General features: G+C 38.8%; 1 protein-coding gene across 1 annotated transcript in view; it reads left to right on the plus strand.

Moving 5' to 3' along the window:
* SLC9A9 (solute carrier family 9 member A9) overlaps positions 1-14,198 on the plus strand; it is a 218,047-nt gene extending 203,849 nt beyond the window's left edge. Inside the window, exons 15-16 of the mRNA XM_084530249.1 lie at positions 10,889-10,994; positions 11,482-14,198. Coding sequence (XP_084386375.1) covers positions 10,889-10,994; positions 11,482-11,703 — 328 coding nt within the window. The 3' untranslated portion in view covers positions 11,704-14,198. The remainder of the gene's footprint in view (positions 1-10,888; positions 10,995-11,481) is intronic.
* The last annotated feature ends 5,139 nt before the right edge of the window (positions 14,199-19,337 follow it).

Below are 19,337 nucleotides of genomic sequence, written 5' to 3' on the forward strand. Positions count from 1 at the left end.
AGTAGAAATGCTTATAAATTATCATTGCAGTTTCTTGTCTGGAATACCACATCTTTGCAAAACTATGTTTTGCTTCATTCAAGCAAAAGTCATCCAGTTTTCCCAACTTTGTCCAGCTACATTTGCAACCAGGCCATAAAAAGTCACTTGTCACAGTGAGTGACAAGTCCCCCCATCACAGCACACTGTTCCCAGTGACCATCCTGTTCTGTACCTTTCACAGCCTCCCCGGAAGCTCTTTTCTGCAAAGACAGAGTGTGGTCATCCCCACTCCAGACTAACCTGCTAATCTAATAGGAGCTGTGAGATCACCTATCCCAACCAGAAATATAGTGACAGTTTTTCTATTTGTTTTTATATTTCAATCAACTTCTCTGCCGATCAAAAGACAGTATGAGTTCTTGTAATATGGATTCCCTGTACTGTTATTGTAATCTGCCACTATTCCTAAACAAAATATTTCCTGTTACCTATTTAGAATTTTAAGCTGTAAAATTAGGATAAATACCTCAAACTTGTTCTGCTCCAAGCAGTATAAAAATTGCTATTATCCTATTGTCCTTTGTTCAGTACACATCTTCCTGTTGCTAGGATCTCTAACATAACTCATTATCCTCAGTTGTTCTTTGTTGCAATATTCCCATACCTCTTCAGGAACGTTACGTCATGAGCATTCTCTAGCTGGTCTTTCTCTATTTTAAAATATATTTTCAAAAGCAAAGATCTGACTTGTCAGAAGGCTGCTTTATTTGGGTTATAGTGAAGCCTATTCCCATGCAGTGTCTTTCGTTCCTCAAACACTGACACTTCTACTTCTTAATGTGTTTGTTTTTTGTTTTTTGTTTTTGTTGTTGTTGTTTTGTTTGTTTGTTTTTTGTTTTTGTTTTTGTTTTTTTAAATAATAAAAAAAAAACACACACACATTAGAGACTTTCGACTTCATCCAGCTAGCTAATTGCACACATAACATGGGTTGCACATTGGAAAGAGCTACAAAAGAATCTGCAGGTATAATCTTCATACCAATCTGCTCATAGGACTAGAGATTCTCAGAGGATATATTAAACTAAACAAGCTTCCTATTAACAAGTCTTTACAGAGGCTATCCTGCTCTCAGCAGCTCAGTGAGATTAAAAGACTTTTTTTTTTATTGGTATTCCCAGCATCTCTCTTAGTCATTACCTAAGTGTCCATAAGCACAATATGTTATACTAGAAAGCAGAACATTATTCCAAGAAAAGTCTTAAAATGTGCCCTGATCTTGTTACATGGGCTTTGAATCTGCTTCATTATCTGGAGTAAGTCTTGTTTCCCACAAGTGTATAAATGAGCAAGTGTATAAATGAGCAAGTGTATAAATGAGTATATAAATGAGAGTATAAATATCATCATTTTGTGAGTGCATCATACATAATTCTCTGCTGTCAGCTTTGCCATGGTCTTCACTCAGCACATGTCACCTTGGTGCTCTGCTTTTATATTTAGTAGGGATATACACAAACCTCTAATCACAGGGCTTTTAATAGATTCATATTGGGCCAAGAGAACAGCTCTCCAGTCTATAGTTCACTACTGTACCAACACAGCCTTCTAAAAACTTCCAGAACTTTAATTTTCTTTGGAGTGACCGTTTTCTTCCCTCCCAGGATGATACCCATCTCCTTATTTACTCTTCTTTACTCCACAAGGTTCTGATAAAGAAAAAGACCCTGTTTGTTTACACACCCCATTTTTTTCTTTCTAAAAACTGCAATGAATCAGCACTTTTTTTTCTTTGTTTTTGCTAACATCTACAAACACAATCAAGTATCAGAATATAAGATGCTCTGTTCCTGTAAGCCGTTCTCCACATTTATAGCTCATTGTTCAAAACTGCAAGGAAAGTTTTTTTTAATGATTTTCTCTTAGGGGAGGTTCATATTTCCATCTCAAGTTGCACCTTTGTAACTGGGATCATTCTCTGATTCTTGGCAAAGCAGAAGCCAGAGATTTATCAAAAACTGTCTCCACAGGCCTGTGAACCATTTTAACTGCAATTGTACAGATATATCTATAGTGATGAAATACCCAACTTCCTGAAAAAATGCCGAATAATTATTTTCCTATTCAAGCATAAATTTGGTGCACTCACTTCAGCTCTCAATCCATGTCACCAGAAGGCTTTAGCAAGCATATTACTCTAGCTGCTGTTTGCAAAGTTCTGGCTGCCATTTTACAGCTTTGTTTTCATTGCAGTATTTTAGTTTGAGCTGAATGACACCAGTCACGTTTGGAAAGTATTGTTCACAGGACTCTCCTGCTAGCCATTCCCACTTCCACCAGCCTCCTGGCTCCCCAGCTCTCCTCTCCCAGGGCAGAGGCACCACAGTCAGTGCTATCCCCAGTACCAATCTTAGTAGATGTGGGTTCATTTTACCCGATATGACTTCTTGGTGAGAGGTTTTTAAAAGCTTTATAGCTTCCACTGTATTCAGATCAGATCTTTTCTCTAAAATGTGGTTGAAGTAACTCACTTGATTAAACTTCACTGTTTAATCTGGGGATTTACTGTCCCTGCATCTTGCAATTGATTAGAACAGTGGGACCACAAGTATTAGATGGTTGTTAGCAGTATCTGTGAATGCTGCCAGTCCTCATTCTTTACACATCTATTTTCTGGATTATTTCTTGAGCAGATGGTGAGAACAAAGATACCCATGTGAAACAGTCTTCCACAGAGTGTAGAAATCCCTGCTAACTTGCTCTTCTGCAGCCATTTCCTCTGCCAATACCGGGCCTGCACTTTGTTGCAATGGACATGCTTTATATGAAGAGCTTGAAAATGATCTCATTTGAGGCAGCTGGCATCAGTCTTTTTAAGGCCTTAAGGATTTACGCGTTGCTAGGTCACACCACTGTTCATCTTTTCTAACAATACAGTTTAGCTTACCCAAGCCAACGACACCTCCAGCTTTGTAACCACACTGAAAATGTACCACTATCAGAAGCTCCTTTTCTATATGGTGAATTACTGCACACAGCACGCATTCTGTTGCCAAGCTATGGGCATGCAAGTTTTTAAAATATTATGCGATTTTCTATGCCTTCCAATGTGCCAGGCTTTATTTATTTAATATTTTGAGGTGAAATATCTGTCTGTGAATACCATTATCATTTAGGTTTTCCCAAGCTTAATGATTTTAAAGTCTTGATTTCTGCTTGTGGCTTTGACATTAAATTTATTTCAGAAATCTGTATTTCACCTTTGTTCTTCTAATATGCATACACTGCTTTTAATACATTATTTCCTAATTAAAAACAAAAGGATGCCTTTCAAACTCTCTTAGTTTCTCTGGTATGGAGGATATTGTGTTTGGTTTCATGTATTTTGCCTCAGGATTTTTAATTTCCTAAATCCTGAAGTGAGATTCATTTCATCAAACTTTAGACACCTAATTATTAGCCATTTAAGTCTAATCTATTAGTTCAGATTTTTATAGTCAAAAAAGGGAAAGAAACTCATCCTAGTTGCAATTCTTTCCAATTAACTTAGGCACTGCAGGATGAAACTGCCTTGGGATTTGCCCATTTCTCTTTACTGATGAAAATGTAAGATGGGTAGATTAGTTTTCTTTCAAATATCCTGCTATTAGGTGTCCGATGATGAGGGACATGGAACCTACCAATGATGCCAGTTTTGAATCACTTTTTTTTTTTTTTGTGAAAAGTCACACTGATGTTATTAATACCTTTTATTTATCCTGCACTCTAGCCAGGAAGATACACTTTTATCTTACTGTTCCTAACTTTTTTCTTTACCATTGTATGCAGCTCTGAGAACACAAAGCAATTTGCTTTTATACATTTGCCTTAATAATGAACATTTCCTTTGCATCCCCTTATGCAATATCCTGCTGAAAGCTACCCTCTGTAACTTCACTGTATACTTTTCCACAATGAATTATGCGATTGATGTCACTAGCACAGCACAGACTTAACTCTTTGTTGCGTATGTAGATGACTCCCATGCAGACCTATTGGGGAAGACAATTTCTTTTTATTTGGTTGTATTTTGATCAGAAGGGTTATTGTTAGATAGATAGTTATGTCCTTGTTTTTATTATGCAATTGACTTGAGAGAGGTTTTTTGTTCTTCTCTTTAGCTACCTCAGTCTGCATCCTTTCTATAGTTAATTTGCCTGGCATTAGTGTCTGTTCACGTATTCCTGTTGAATCTTATTTGAGTAACATTTTGTCCTTCCACATGCCCTATCCTGTTTCCAGGATTAGCTGCATTACCCACACATCAATTATATAAGCAAGCCTCCATTTATGTCTCTGATTTTCCTTGCATTGAGATGTTAAATTTGGAATATAATAGGCTTCAAATATAATAGGCTTCAAATAACTTGAGTAAGATGCCTGAATTTTCCTCTCCTCTTCAGTGAGTTCAAAACAAAAAACCCATCATGTGCAAGTATCCCAGACATTTTACTCAGTGCCTACTAGAGAACAAGCTACTTCCCAGTCTGCAGCTACTTATCTATAGAAAGACCCAGCTAAGATCAATTCACCTAACTACTTCCACCTTGCACATATCTCTACAGTGATTCCAAATTTGAAAGCTTCCAACTTTTAGCCATACTCTGCATCAAAGCCAGAGTTCATTCTTTGGGTCTGACACTACATCTGATTCTGGAACTTTACAGTCAGACAGTTTTCTGTGAGAATACATTAAACTAGTTTTTATTACCCTTGATTTTCACCCACTCTCACTGCTCTCAGACATGACAGAGAGAATGGGTCTAGAAATCATTCAAATATACCCAATAATTTAAGCTTCCCAGGACTACAGTACAATTCCATTTATCCTGAGTTTAGTATTTCAAATTAAAACAGTAGTGGGATTTAGGGAGAGGATTAAAAAAAAAAAAAAAAAAAAAAAAAAAAAGTCAAAGAAGCAGAGCACTATTCACCAATATCAAAGATAAATTCCAATATCACTTATGCTAGATTTAGTCACTTCTTAGCTTTCTCCACAATGCAGATCAAGTTATCTTTGGATGTTAAATCACTGTAGATCTCATGCTCTTTTCAAAAAGATACTTGTTATTCTAATGATTAAATCCTATATAATCATGCCCTGCCTTTTTCAACTGCTGTACACTGATAGCTCTCCATCCTCAGAAGAAAATCCCCTGGTATGTGAGCAAAGATCATTCGCCCTTACACAGGAGGATCTGGATAGGCTGCACCGATGGGCTGAGGTCAACTGCATGAAGTTCAACAAGGCCAAGTGCCGGGTCCTGCACCTGGGGCGCAATAACCCCAAGCAGAGCTACAGACTGGGAGAGGAATGGTTGGAGAGCTGCCAGGCAGAGAAGGACCTGGGAGTGATGGTTGATAGTCGGCTGAATATGAGCCAGCAGTGTGCTCAGGTGGCCAAGAAGGCCAACAGCATCCTGGCTTGTATCAGAAACAGTGTGACCAGCAGGGCTAGGGAGGTGATTGTCCCCCTGTACTCGGCTCTGGTGAGGCCACACCTCAAGTACTGTGTTCAGTTTTAGGCCCCTTGCTACAAGAAGGACATCGAGGTGCTTGAGCGGGTGCAGAGAAGGGCGACGAAGCTGGTGAGGGGCCTGGAGAACAAGTCCTACGAGGAGCGGCTGAGGGAGCTGGGCTTGTTCAGCCTGGAGAAGAGGAGGCTCAGGGGCGACCTTATCGCTCTCTACAGGTACCTTAAAGGAGGCTGTAGTGAGGTGGGGGTTGGTCTGTTCTCCCACGTGCCTGGTGACAGGACGAGGGGGAATGGGCTTAAGTTGAGCCAGGGGAGTTTTAGGTTGGATCTTAGGAAGGACTTCTTTACCGAAAGGGTTGTTAGACATTGGAACAGGCTGCCCAGGGAAGTGGTGGAGTCACCATCCCTGGAAGTCTTGAAAAGACGTTTAGATGTAGAGCTTAGGGATATGGTTTAGTGGGGACTGTTAGTGTTTGGTCAGAGGTTGGACTTGATGATCTTGAGGTCTCTTCCAACCTAGAAATTCTGTGATTCTGTGATTCTGTGAAGTTCCCCCTTAATCTGCTGGGCATGCATTTAAGACTTGGAGATGTCTCTGTGCCCCACCAGCTCAGTCACACACACAAACTGTTGTATGAAGATTACCAAATAATCTCGGTCAGCTATAAACAGCAGTTAGCCATGTACAAAATTTAGGCAGATAATCTAAAGTTCAGTGGTTTGCCTGCTGCTACTCAAGCATGACCAAAACGGAAGTGTTTGCTTGTTAGACTATGACACAGCTAGTATCAAAATCACTCTTGAAAACTGCAGCTCTGCAAGGACCAAGATATCATTTGTCCTTACTGTGAAAAACATGGAATGAACAGAAATTATATCTTTTCTGTGTTAACTTTCTGTGTTAAATTTTATACATTTCTTCATATATATATAAATGAGAAATAACAAAAACTCATGACATAACTAATTTACAAACTCCAATTTAAGTAGAAGTATTCACTAAATAAAAGCCACAATCCTCAAGAATCTTTCGAAGAGTTGCACAAAGGAAAGATTCTGGGTGTGGCAACATTCGCCTCTAGAGATGTATGTGCACAGCAGAAAAGTAACACCAGGCAATGGAATATTTAAGGACATAGTTTTAACAAACATGTACTTATGATACAGCCTACCTGCTATAGGAAAGTAATCTCTGGAAAAATCACTAGATGTAATTTTGACTAGTATCACAAGAATTTCTGTACTTCAGGGCTTTTTAATACTAAATATTGTAGTATAAAAGTATTTGCCTTTGGGAAGGATGGAATTACCTTGAATTACAGAACCACCATTATGCAATGAAATAAAAGGTAAAAAAATACCTTCTGAGCCTAATGCAGTGTTTTATAGAGGTAAAGGTGAGCTACCACATGTATTTAAGAACTGCGGCCACCTTTCCTGCCCATGGGATTTTGTTGTTTTCTTCTTTAAACTATATATAAATTAGTTTTCTCTCAAAAGCTCCAGTCAAGCATGCAGAAAGAGAGAGCACAGTAGTTACTGTTATATATTTAACAAAACTATTACAGTTAGAGTAGAACTCTGACCCTCAAGCAAAAGAAAAATGCAAGTCCTAGAGCCAGAACAGATGCGTTACAACCATAGTATTTTTTCCTCTTTGAATATACTAATGCCATTAAGTCAAAAAAGATAGCGATTTACCAATAGTCTCAAAAATTTGACAGAACACATGAATTTAACAAAAGTATAGTCATTTGAAACTTACTAACCAAAAGAAATTGAGATTCTATTTTTTCCCATTCTGACATGAATCAAAAACTTTGAAAACTCCAAATCTTCTGCATAATGGAAATCCTAAATTTATGGTTACTGGTTTTACCATTTGCCATAAGGATTACCTGATCTCTCTCATTTGAAGGTTTTGTTTAAAAAATTACGGTAATCTGAGCCATTTAATATATAGGAGGAAAATTTCTGAAATATGCATTTGTTTCAGGCAGACAGAGGGAACGAAAATCAAGCAATTCCAAATTTTTCCCCTTAAAAATCCTGATGAGACTATTTTGAAGTGATCTATACTTGGCGGAAAAAAATTCAAATCCTATCCTGGTGATTTGAAAGTCCAGCATAAACAAGATCCCATTGTGAAACTTCCGTTAAAAAGTTTGCTATTCATACCCTCAAGCTTATTCAATCTTGAGAGCAAAACTCTGAAGATCTTGTTTTTGAGTATGCTGTATCCTCCAACAGCCCATTTGACTTGTTCAGCTTCACCAGCCCTAGCAAACCACCCATCTGCGTTCAGGCTACATTGGTCCGAGATGTTATCTACCTCTAGATGAGGAAGTCTCATGATTTAAAGTGAGAAAGACTGAAACGGAGAGGAGTAAACACTGATTTAAATGCCGTCTGATAGCAGTACAAAAGAAATGAACTGTGCCTGGTGAGCAGGGACTGCAGAATGGAACTGCCAAAACAGTTGCCAGGATGTTCAAACAGCAATAAGGGGACCCAGGGTAAAGATTTGTGGGTACATGAACGGAGAGCAGAAGCCTGGAAATTAGGGATTCAATGGGAAATTTAACGATCTACTTCAAAAGTGAAGGCATGCTAACATGCCAGCAAAGTATACAAATTTATATGGTGTAAGTACACATGCACAAACATTTCAAACTCAGTTTCCCAGCTTACAAGATACCACCACTCCAAAAATAACATTCTTTAATTTACTGTATGGTATCTGAGACACGCAGGTAGCCTGTTATGCCCATAGAGGACTGAAATGCAAGTGAGAGTGGGTTGATTGATATATCTTCCTGCTATCTTTTCCCCATCCCTGAATTAGGAAGACATAGATTTGGTTAGGCAGTTATATCTGAGTTCTGCTAAGTTCTACACTTAGTTTCTTCCAATTTTTAAAGCTGCCTTAGTGCAAAATTCATCTTTTTCTATTACCGTATTTAAATTATTTTTCCCTGGAGATGTAATCAGGCCAGCTGGAATGTGATAAGATTTTTTTGCCAGCCTTAAAATGCTGTAGACCCATGTCTGATATATTTTTGAAATGCCAGCATTATACATGGATTAGAATTCCCCTTTCATGCTGCACTGAACAACGTGATTATGTCTGCAATACTATAAAGCAACTGTGTCAACAATAAAGAAGAACCATTTGTGGCACAGGTCATTAAAACAATGAAAAATAGGCCCATGCAAGTGAAGTTCTTAGTGGGCTGCATAATTACTAGTTAACTAAGGAACACAGCAGTAAATTTATTACAGGTTTAGAAGCATTACAATAAAGTGAAGTCAGTTTTCTTGAACTTGAACTGTATCAGAAGAGACTACAAAGCAAAAACATTGACAGCTCACAACAAATGCAGAAAAGGGAAGGGAACTTAGAGGATGCACAACTGGGGGAGGGTAGAATAGAAATCCCTCCACTGAAGACTTTTGTGCCAACCAAGTAGTCTGCCCATTTCACTGTGATGGTGCTGGGCTACCTGGAAGCATGTGTGCCATCCGTATATAACATAGGAGGTAAAGAGAACACACATTTCACTGAGGGCTATAAAGCTTATTATAAAGTTATAAGACTGTTTATACATGAGATCCAAGAGATTGGATTAAGGAGGTAGTGTAGAGGAATATTCATTCTCAGTTACTTATTTTAGAAGGAATAATGGAAAACAGAATAATCAAGTTTAACTTCCATTACAAACCTCTGTTTTTCATGTGGGGTCTGACAAGTCAGTTCAAACAATTCAAGTTTGTAATAAGAAAGCCAGTATTAAAAAAGATTAAAAACATAGAATTAGGCTCCTACTTCCATTATTGCCTTTTCTAAGCACTTCAGAAAACTCATATTGATAGCTTCTATACATTGCTTTTTTAATAATAGTTCTCAACTACTTGGCACTTTGAAGGTTTTTTCCCTGGAGGTTTCCAATAAGACTGGATCAGGAAAGATTTCATTTAGTTTTGCTCAGAACCTAAACTTTCCCTATGTAATTAGATCATGAGATTCCCACCTTGGTCAATTCCACTAGATCAATTTAATCAGATTTTAATATAGTCTTAAAATCTTTTTTGAAGTGGACTCATTCATTTTTTCACATTAGCTCAGCATACAATCTTGCATGAAGAAATTCATGGTCTTCTGATAGATACAATTTAATTTTAAAAAAATCCACAGAAAAAAATACACATACCAAAAACAGACTACAGAACTTGTGTGGCAGTAGCATAGAGCTGAGCAGATTATCTAGCCTTTCAGTCTGTAACTGAGAGCATAAATGGTGTTTTACGTGACAGTTTCTTCAGCAGACAGAGTTTGTACAGAGTATGTGGAGCAGTAATGTCAGACGGTTATGAAAGAAAAGGTGGTACTGGCTGGGCTAGGTTGAAGATATACTGCTACTTACTCAGTATTCCTGCAATATTGCTGCAGAGCTCAAGTAACCTCTCAGAGTTACATTTGTTACTCTCCTCTTTAATGAGGGAGTGCGAGAGCTGGGGCAGGAGGGAGAATAAAGAGGGTCAATAATCAATAAAGCAAGTTTTCCCTGGCAGCACAAATAGCTGACAGACCTGCTTCCCAGAGAACACCAAAAATTACTTTGCGAGTAGCTGAGGAGATAAGTCAACTTGCAGAACTCTTGGGAGAGCTATTATTGACAGATACAAGGATGATATAATTGCTTAAGATGAGCAGGTTTTTCTTTTATCTCAATAAAGCCCTTTTGGATGAAAAGATAGGAAAGACAGGTGTGAGACAACAGCATAAAGCCTGTTCTTAACTTATTTACATAATTTTATATAAAGGAGCATTGATGTATGAAGTGTAAAATGTGTTGAATGCTGAGAATAGGGTATTGCTGAGAATTTACGTACACTCCCAGAAACAAAGACACTTTATATTTGAAATTTTTTATTTGAAATATACTTTGCTGATTGAAGAAATGCACTGATCTTACAAAAGGTTGAGTATATGTTTAAGAAAATGTTTACTACTATTCTTACATAACCAGCTGATACAGTTGCATCTGAAAGTGTTTCCTGTTACAATTGCATAAGAGATCACTCTTACAGCAATCAGCAGATGAGAACAGCAAACAGGATAATCTACTGCGTATTTCTTCTCTTTGAATTCCTTCTCCACTTCTGTATCCTGTGACATACCCTTCAGCCATTCTGGCGCCCTTCAGAACAGGTCATCCTAACTAATGAAAGGTGAACCAACACAGTAACGGGTTAGCAAAGAACTGTTTGCTTTGTTTACATTCAACTAGACAATTACTGTAAGCTTTGAAATGAAGTTTCCTTGCATAATACAGAAGCATCTTAGTATCAATAACCAATATGGGAGATATTCTTTAACAAACTTCACAGATACCTAAAACCTATTTTAACCCATGCTGGTCCACCTCTCACAACGACATTACCCGAATGGTGTAATCCTGTTGCCAGACTTCTGACCAGCCCCAGTGCATACGGAGTAAGTAGTTAATGGTATATATATACAATTATTATATGGATTATATGGATTTCTTCAGGATTGTAGAGGAGGGATCTCAGAAGGTACAGTGCTACATTTTCAAGAACAGCCACAGATTTTGTGAGCTTCAAATATGGGAAATATTTTAAATAATTCAGTCAGATGCTGAAAGTATTGGCTGTCCCATTCCACTGGCATCAGTGGTATCTAAGTACTGAAGTTATCTTAGGTCTGGATGGTAAACTATGTTCCCCAGTACAGCCTGAAAGCTGACCATGTTAAGCAACTATTTGCTTTAATCAACATCAAGATGAGATCAACATGGTAAATTAGTAGCTTAAAAAAAAAAAAAAAAAAAAAAAAAAAAAAAAAAAGGCAAATAAAGTCAAAGTAGAATTGCTTCAGACCTGTTTTTCATTTAAGCTTTATTAAAAATCCTTCTCTATATAGCTTCTTCCACTGATGTTTTTCCTTGTCTGAAACACAGGATCAACTGAAGAACGAGGACACCAGTTATATCATAAATAACGATGAACTGAGTGAAAACTACGAATCCTCTGCTCATACACTAGGGCCAAAACAGGAGAGAACAGGCTGCACCCAGGCTACAAGCAAGGAAGATATTTGTGAAGGAGATCTTGGATTAGGAACATACGAACTCCAGCTTGAACACACATCATGTCAACATCAGCTAAATTCATTGGCATGAACAGTAATTTAAAATTGTAAATAAAAAGTAAACCAAAGAAAGAACATTACATGAGCAAAAGACTAGAAAGAGTACTAAGCACAAAAATCTTATATCTTACTGAGTAAATTCCTGTTCCTCTACATAAAGTTTACCGTCACTTATATAACTACAACAATATGCAGTTTTGTCTTTTTTTTTTTTTTTAAACTGTAGCAGTTGTCATCAAAAAGGTAGGCACTGCCAGCCCACTGTAAACCCATTACAGCCACATGTTTTCTCACATTGCATTTGACTGTATCATGCCACTCACACATGTACGCTGGCCTTTGAATGCATCTTTAACCAGCCGGGATGGAAAGAAATATCTTTCTAACATACTCATGCTCTCAGCAGTTTTTATACAGCTGCTCCTGAACAGATCCACAACACAATGGAGAGGATTTTAGAAATAAAAGCAAGCATTTAACAGCATTTCCTGCATTCAAAGCATTAAGGTACCATCTTAAAAAAAATTAAAAAAAAAAAATCTGTTTCTCAACACTCAGAGTTAAAGCACCCAATTTGGGTTCTCTTGTTGCCTAGCAAATATATAGCCCCAACGCTCCCTAGGCTGTCTTTAAAAGGACAAAAACATCTCCCAAATGATCCAGAAAAGCCTGCACAGAGAAATGAGCTGCTTGAGGCACCTAGTAGGAGATGGCTAAGAAGTAGAATTGTCTCAAGACCCAGAGAGTGGTGAGATTTAAGCGGCTAATTACAAACTCCAGGGAGGCTCCCATCAAGATGCAAGCTTTTGATTCATTTAAGAACTACATGTAGCATAGTTTTTTGCATGAAGCATGATCAGAAGTGCTGCTTTCCCAAGCACTCCCCACATCAAGATTTTCTATAACCCAAAGTGTACAAAACAACATTACCTCTGCTTAGAAGGGATTTGAAGCTGCATCCTTCGCCCAAATATAAAGACTCCAGCCACTAAGCCAGTAAATTATGCTGAAATAATAGATCCTACCACTGTGGAGAATGTTCCACTTGGTACAAAAAAAGAAAAAATACTTGGAGGGAAAAAAGATGAACGAGATGCATACATGTGAGCACACGAGCATGACAGGGATATCACTAGTTAAGTAAACATAAACTCTAGTAGTACCTATTGAATTTATACAGGAAAGGAAGAAGATTTTTCTGAAGAGTACATGATATAACAATACTTAACATGCATTGCAGAACCTCAATCAAGTTCCTTCATGCTCACAGTGTAACCTTTTCCTGAGGACCAGTCCAGGAGCTGCTTTCTAAATATGCCTTATAGCATAGTTTGTATAGGGTCACACCATGATACTATAAAATGAACATTAGTAGCAGGAGGCATTCCAGTTGGTAAAATCAGCAGCTGTCTCCCCACACACACACACTGCTTCACTGAATGGGCATGACCACTGGTCATACAACAATTATTCCACAAGGCATTTGTCATTACAGTTTCATAGCACAAAACTTACAAGCTGAAAACAGCATTGTTGTTTGTAAAATAATTTTAAGTGTATACTTTAAGACATCATCTGTTTTATTTTGCATTGCCTTAATGAAAAAGTTGTTTCTAATCAAATATCTTTGGAAAAAATATATCTTAAGACTGGCAACAAAGATAAACCTCTTTCTGTACTTATTCTGGGCACACACTTTCACGTTGGTAGTGAAGTCAGTGATAGTTAGATATAAAAACAAGAGGAGAATTTAGGTATGAAAGTATTGATTGTTTGCATAAGTGCAGAAACTGACTAAACAAGTGGTCAATCACATACACAACGAGCTGCCACATACTATTATCACACGTTAGGGCAGATCAGCATTTGTACCAGGGAGGTACTGCAAATACAGGGGCAGAGACAGGCTATTGTTCTCACAACGTGTACCTTTCCTAACCTCCACAGTTTGAACTAACAGTGCATGATAATGTTCCCAATCAAGTTTTTTTAGTAGTGTCATTCTCAAATGCACAGTCAATAAGCAAGGAACTTGTAAACCGTAAGAATAAAAATCAAGCCATCTCCATGAATAGAGATAAGGCTGAATACATCTTGATTTCACCACAGATGGAAGCTGAAATACAAGCTTCAATATAATCAAGCTTTAGTCATTTTTAACCAGTAATTAATTAGCCTGGAAAAGTGTGGCTCTAGAACAATTGCTTTAAGCATAAGTTTGACCACTGGATATGCCATCATGAAAGATCAGAAGCTTAGACTGGCATTTTATTTTCCCCCAAACACTAAACAAGTAACTTCAAAGGAACTCAGTCCCCCTGTGGTTTAAAAAATAAATAAATCAGGCATGAAAAGTTTTCAGAAAAAGTAGTGAATTTCCAACTCCCTGCCTTGTTCAGCATTGCGTTGTGGAAAAAAAGATGCATAGTAGGTCATGAGAAGGAGAAAGGGTGAGAAAGTAAGGTTTTATTGCCTAGTACTGCACATCCTGCAGCATATTGTGGGAAGCGGTAAAGACAACAGGAAGCAGGAGAGCAGGTAGAGACATGCCTCAGTGAGATAAATATGTGGCAACACCATGAGAAATTATCATGGACAGGTACTAGCACAGTCCTGATTTCAGTAGCTAAGATATCCTGTTGCAATCTTCAGAAGTACTGAGTACTTGCCACCAAGCTTCCCAAATTCCTTGGGAAGCATGGACCCCAGTCCTCAGCTTACAGGGCAAATCAATAAACTGTTATTAAGAAGATGCAAAGCTGTTTTTCACAACTGCTACATGACCTGCAAATGACAAACTCTTCCCAAAAAGAGTTCTGCTCTTAGATTCTGCTCTGCAATCCGTCCCACAGTATACTCTATGGGGTTTTTGATTTGTCGTCTCTGTGTCCAAATCTCTCACACGTGTGAGAAATGTGATAAATGGAGAGCTCTGGGGTCTGAAGTTCTGTTTATTCAAAAAAGAGTCGGTAGTGAGAACTCCCCTCACTGTTGTGTCTGTATGCCTAAACTTCTCTTGGTAAAGAAAGTCATCTCTTGTAACAGGAGAGTTCTTTCTTCACGACAGATTTTTATGCTGTCTGTCAAGAAGCTCAATCAGTGGTCCCAGCAAGATGGAGCTTTATCCTCCAGGACTATGATCAGCAACAAAATACCATTGGCTTTTAGGAAATGTAATTTGAGCTGCAAGCAAACCTGAAACTTGTATTAAATGGCAATAAAAGTCCTGATGATCCATTACATTGTTCAGCCTTGCCATTGCCTAATTTTAAGTTATTCTTTTCGTGACGTGCAGTTTAAGAGAGTTAAAACAACATTAAAACAGATGATATATTTGTATTCAAGTAAAAATTACTGGCAACAAGTAATTCTGCACAACCATTTAAACAGAGCAATGGATGTTGAAAGGCCTTTAATGTTAATTTACAGTTCATATGCTAGAGATTTAAACTACTCAATATCTCACTGCATTTGACTGAACCCTCAAGTTACACATGATAAATGTGAAGCTATTCTTCCTATCCAAGTTAATCTGATAGAACACCACTTGGAAAAGAGAGATGTAAAATATTGTCAAAACAGTGACTGTATGTTTGAAGGCCAACATGCTAGTAGAGACAGAAATCTGCAATACTGCTAAACCTTTCAGTTTTCAGAAGTAACAAGTGAAGTTTTATATTGAGCTGCAGAGAGTGTTTAGCAAACACTCTCTGGTTTGCTTGGTTGGAAGCAGCAGAATGAATCCAGGATATAAATAGGAGATAGGAGAGCCAGCCCCAAAGACACTGTTCTAAAAATATCAGGTCACAATGATAACTTTCACAGAGAAGTGAAACATTCAGTAACCTCGCTGAAAGCAGGGGCCACTAGAAGCAAACATCTACACTGCTGTGTTAAAAAGATCCCATTTTTCCTCAGTAACCATATTAGGGCTAACTCCAGACCAACTAACCCTGTACATAACTTAAGCTGCTAAACTAATTGCATTGAAGCCAAGAGTGATTCACACCCCTTTTGCTGAGCAACCTAAGTGCCGTGCTGGGCTTTGAATGATCTGTACAATAGGTCTGTCTGCCCTTGTGAAAGCTGGTCTGTATTTTGCTATCAGACATCAAGTAATGCAGACCTGTAAGGTCCCACCTGCTAGGTGTATTGGGGTACAACACAAAAGCAGCGAGATACATGTCACTTCAGATGCACATAAGCACTACACATGTTTTCAAAATTCTTTTTTTCATGAGTTCAGTGAATCCTCAGGACACAAACATCTGTTATGCACTTAAGAAAAGGAAAAACCAGAATACCCACTTTAAAGATTGGAAGCTACTTCTAAAGGCAAAGTTACTTTCCCCTACTTCCTTCGAGTGAAATGCAAAATAGCCCTTTTCAACATCTTACAGAAAACCACTTTTGAGCATTGTAAAGAACTTAACACAAGCAAGCTCATCCCTGACAGAATAATCCCAACAGACATGAGTTCTCCTTAGTGAACCGTGAAAGGCTTGTCAATATTTTTATTTTATAAACAGCCTTTCAGAGCTTAAACTCTCCAGTCAATCCTAATTTCCCAAGCAAGCAGTAAGCATCAGTCCCAATACCAGTTAATTTTCAGCTCATGAAATGCCTTCCCTTAGCTCAATGATTAGCTTTCCTGGTAGGTATTACTGCTCAGGAGAATTTGACAAATGTTTGGACACATTTTTCCTTTAATATTTGGGGAAAGGGGGGGGGGTTAACGGTTTAAGTGTCATAATTGCATACTTCCAGTTTCCCCACTGTTAACAGGCACATTGCCTTCTTCCCACAGCAGCCCACCCTGGCTCTGGGCACACCACAGGAGGCAGGGAGCACTGCACAAGCTCTGCTGCACAATGGGAGCCATAGGAATGACTCTGCTCCAAAATAACCTTTTTTCCACCACTGTCAGAGCACGGGCAACATCTGCCCACTTAATTCAGTGTTGCTGGTCTCTATTACTCCTCTGCAAAAATGAAATCTGAGGTACAAAAGAACAAATATTGTTTCAGGCCTCAGAGGATTCTCAAATCTGAGCAAACCAAATGAACATAACCCAGTGAAAACCCAGCAGGGCCTGAAACCTTGGTGCCAGAAGCAGCAGTAAGGAATGCCCAGAGGTGGTTTCCAGCCATGGCACTACATCCTTCTTTACTACCTAGCTGTCTGCTTCTGTGTGCTGTATCTGGACATAAATAACATACTGCTGCCTCAGTAAGGATTTGAAACTAGAGAGCACTACAACTAACAACCTAAACACTGAAAGGAATAACCTTATGCCATGATATTAGGCATTATGCAGGCCTAGGACAAGTTACAGGCAAGTGAGTTGAAGTAGGGTAAGATCCCATAAGTTAAATGGGATTTCTGACTCCAGAGGTATGGTACCATCTAAATGTAACCCAATGCTTTTGCATACATGCCTGACTGGAAATGATAATATAAGAAAGGGAAATGAATAAATGAATGAGGAAGGAACGGGAGACAGAAGTCAGTGCTAAAGAAGACACTTGAAGTGAAAAAGATCACTAAGATATTATGTGGCAACTGCAGACTAAAAACCCCAACAAAGTATTTGCCAATAAAGAAAAGAAGAATTATCCTGAAGAATGCTGCTAAAATCTTTGCCAGAGTTCCATCCCTGGCTCTAATACTGCACTGTAAAAACTTCAGCACTCCACAGGGCTAAAGGGAGACATGGCTGCCAGCTGAAGGTTGACCAAATTTAAAGAAAATGAAGAAAAAGGAGCCAGGGTGAAAGGCTAATCCTTCAACAGCACTGTTAGCAAAGTAATAAAGGCAACACCAGCCTGCTATTTGCAGAAGTGTGGAAAAACAACTCAAGATATAAGTTCCTCAGTATTCTTCATTTCTTCTCCCCCTGCCTTGCCAGCTATTCATTTTTTTACCAACTTGTCTCTCTCACGTTCTCTGGCTTACGTTTAGAATGAAAACTTCACTTTCCACGCTGCTTTGGCTAGAAATATTTTATGGAGTCCTTTCCCCCTTAGTGCACGATTCGCACCCAAATTTGTAATGGTTCTTCAAAAAGAAGCCAATGTATGAGTGTGTCAGCTACATAATGTCTACTCCAGGTACAGATTGTACATGAAGACAGATGGGTCAAGCACACTGGTTTACCCTTCAGGCACTTCACTATGGCTAGGAAAGCTAAAAGCAAGTGCTCATTTATTTTAATTACAGTAATTAACCAGAATAAAGGATTTAAAAATAAATAAATAAGGAAAATAAAGGAAAAAATAAATAAGGAAACCCTGCTGAATGCAAAATGTACACACACACAAAAAAAGTCCCTATTCTGTTCTACAACTACTTCACTTACTGTGGGAATCAGTCTGCTCTCACTCAGATCCTGATATTTAGAGGCCTGAACATCACTAATGGAGAATCTGCCAGGGATCCTTGGATTCCCTAAGTTGGGTTTAAAACAAATCCTCTCCACCAGGACAAGCTCCCCACACACCAGCACCTGGCAAAGTTTTACCCTGACCTGATTCACTGGAAAATGCAGTGATGTATGAGTGGTTAGAAAGTTGCCTGGCAGAGAAGAAAGTGGGAGCATTGGTTGATAGTCGGCTGAATATGAGCCAGCAGTGTGCTCAGGTGGCCAAGAAGGCCAACGGCATCCTGGCTTGTATAAGAAACAGTGTGGCCAGAAGGGCTAGGGAAGTGATTGTCCCCCTGTACTCGGCTCTGGTGAGGCCACACCTCAAGTACTGTGTTCAGTTTTGGGCCCCTTGCTACAAGAAGGACATCGAGGTGCTTGAGCAAGTCCAGAGAAGGGCGACGAAGCTGGTGAGGGGTCTGGAGAACAAGTCCTACGAGGAGCGGCTGAGGGAGCTGGGTTTGTTCAGCCTGGAGAAAAGGAGGCTTTTTATAAGTACATTAAAGGAGGCTGTAGTGAGGTGGGGGTTGGTCTATTCTCCCATGTGCCTGGTGACAGGATGAGGGGGAATGGGCTAAAGTTGTGCCAGGGGTGTTTTAGGTTGGATATTAGGAAGAACTTCTTTACTGAGAGGGTTGTGAGGCATTGGAATGGGCTGCCCAGGGAAGTGGTGGAGTCACCATCCCTGGAGGACTTTAAAAAACTTTTAGATGTTGAACCTTGTGATATGGTTTAGTGGAGGACTTGTTAGTGCTAGGTCAGAGGTTGGACTTGATGATCTTGAGGTCTCTTCCAACCTAGAAAATTCTGTGATTCTGTATCCCAAAGCTGAAGTTATAAATACTGGAAGAGAACTTCATTACACAGAAAGGAACATGGAGACAGCATCCCTGACTTTTAGAGTAGTTCAGGTGTTCACAAACAGTAATTCTAAACCACCTTTGCCAATAACTACTTAACTGTCACCTCAGAAACACATCAGGAGCACAACCTGCCTAAGTCTGTAAGCAAAGGCAGATATTCCAGCTAGATGTCCCAAGAAATAACACTCCTAACCACGTTACGGAGGTTTTATACCTTCTGTACACACAGCTTTGAAGTTACTTGTAATTTTTTAACACTGATGGAACGCCTACAACGAACAAACAAATGACACTTCCTGTACCATTCGTACTCCAGAACAGTTTTAATGCATTTGCATTAACAAATATTTTTGCACTTTTTTTTAGTGTCTCTCCTTAAAC

Source organism: Aythya ferina (assembly GCF_964211825.1).
Source record: "Aythya ferina genome assembly, chromosome: 9".
Taxonomy (NCBI): domain Eukaryota; kingdom Metazoa; phylum Chordata; class Aves; order Anseriformes; family Anatidae; genus Aythya; species Aythya ferina.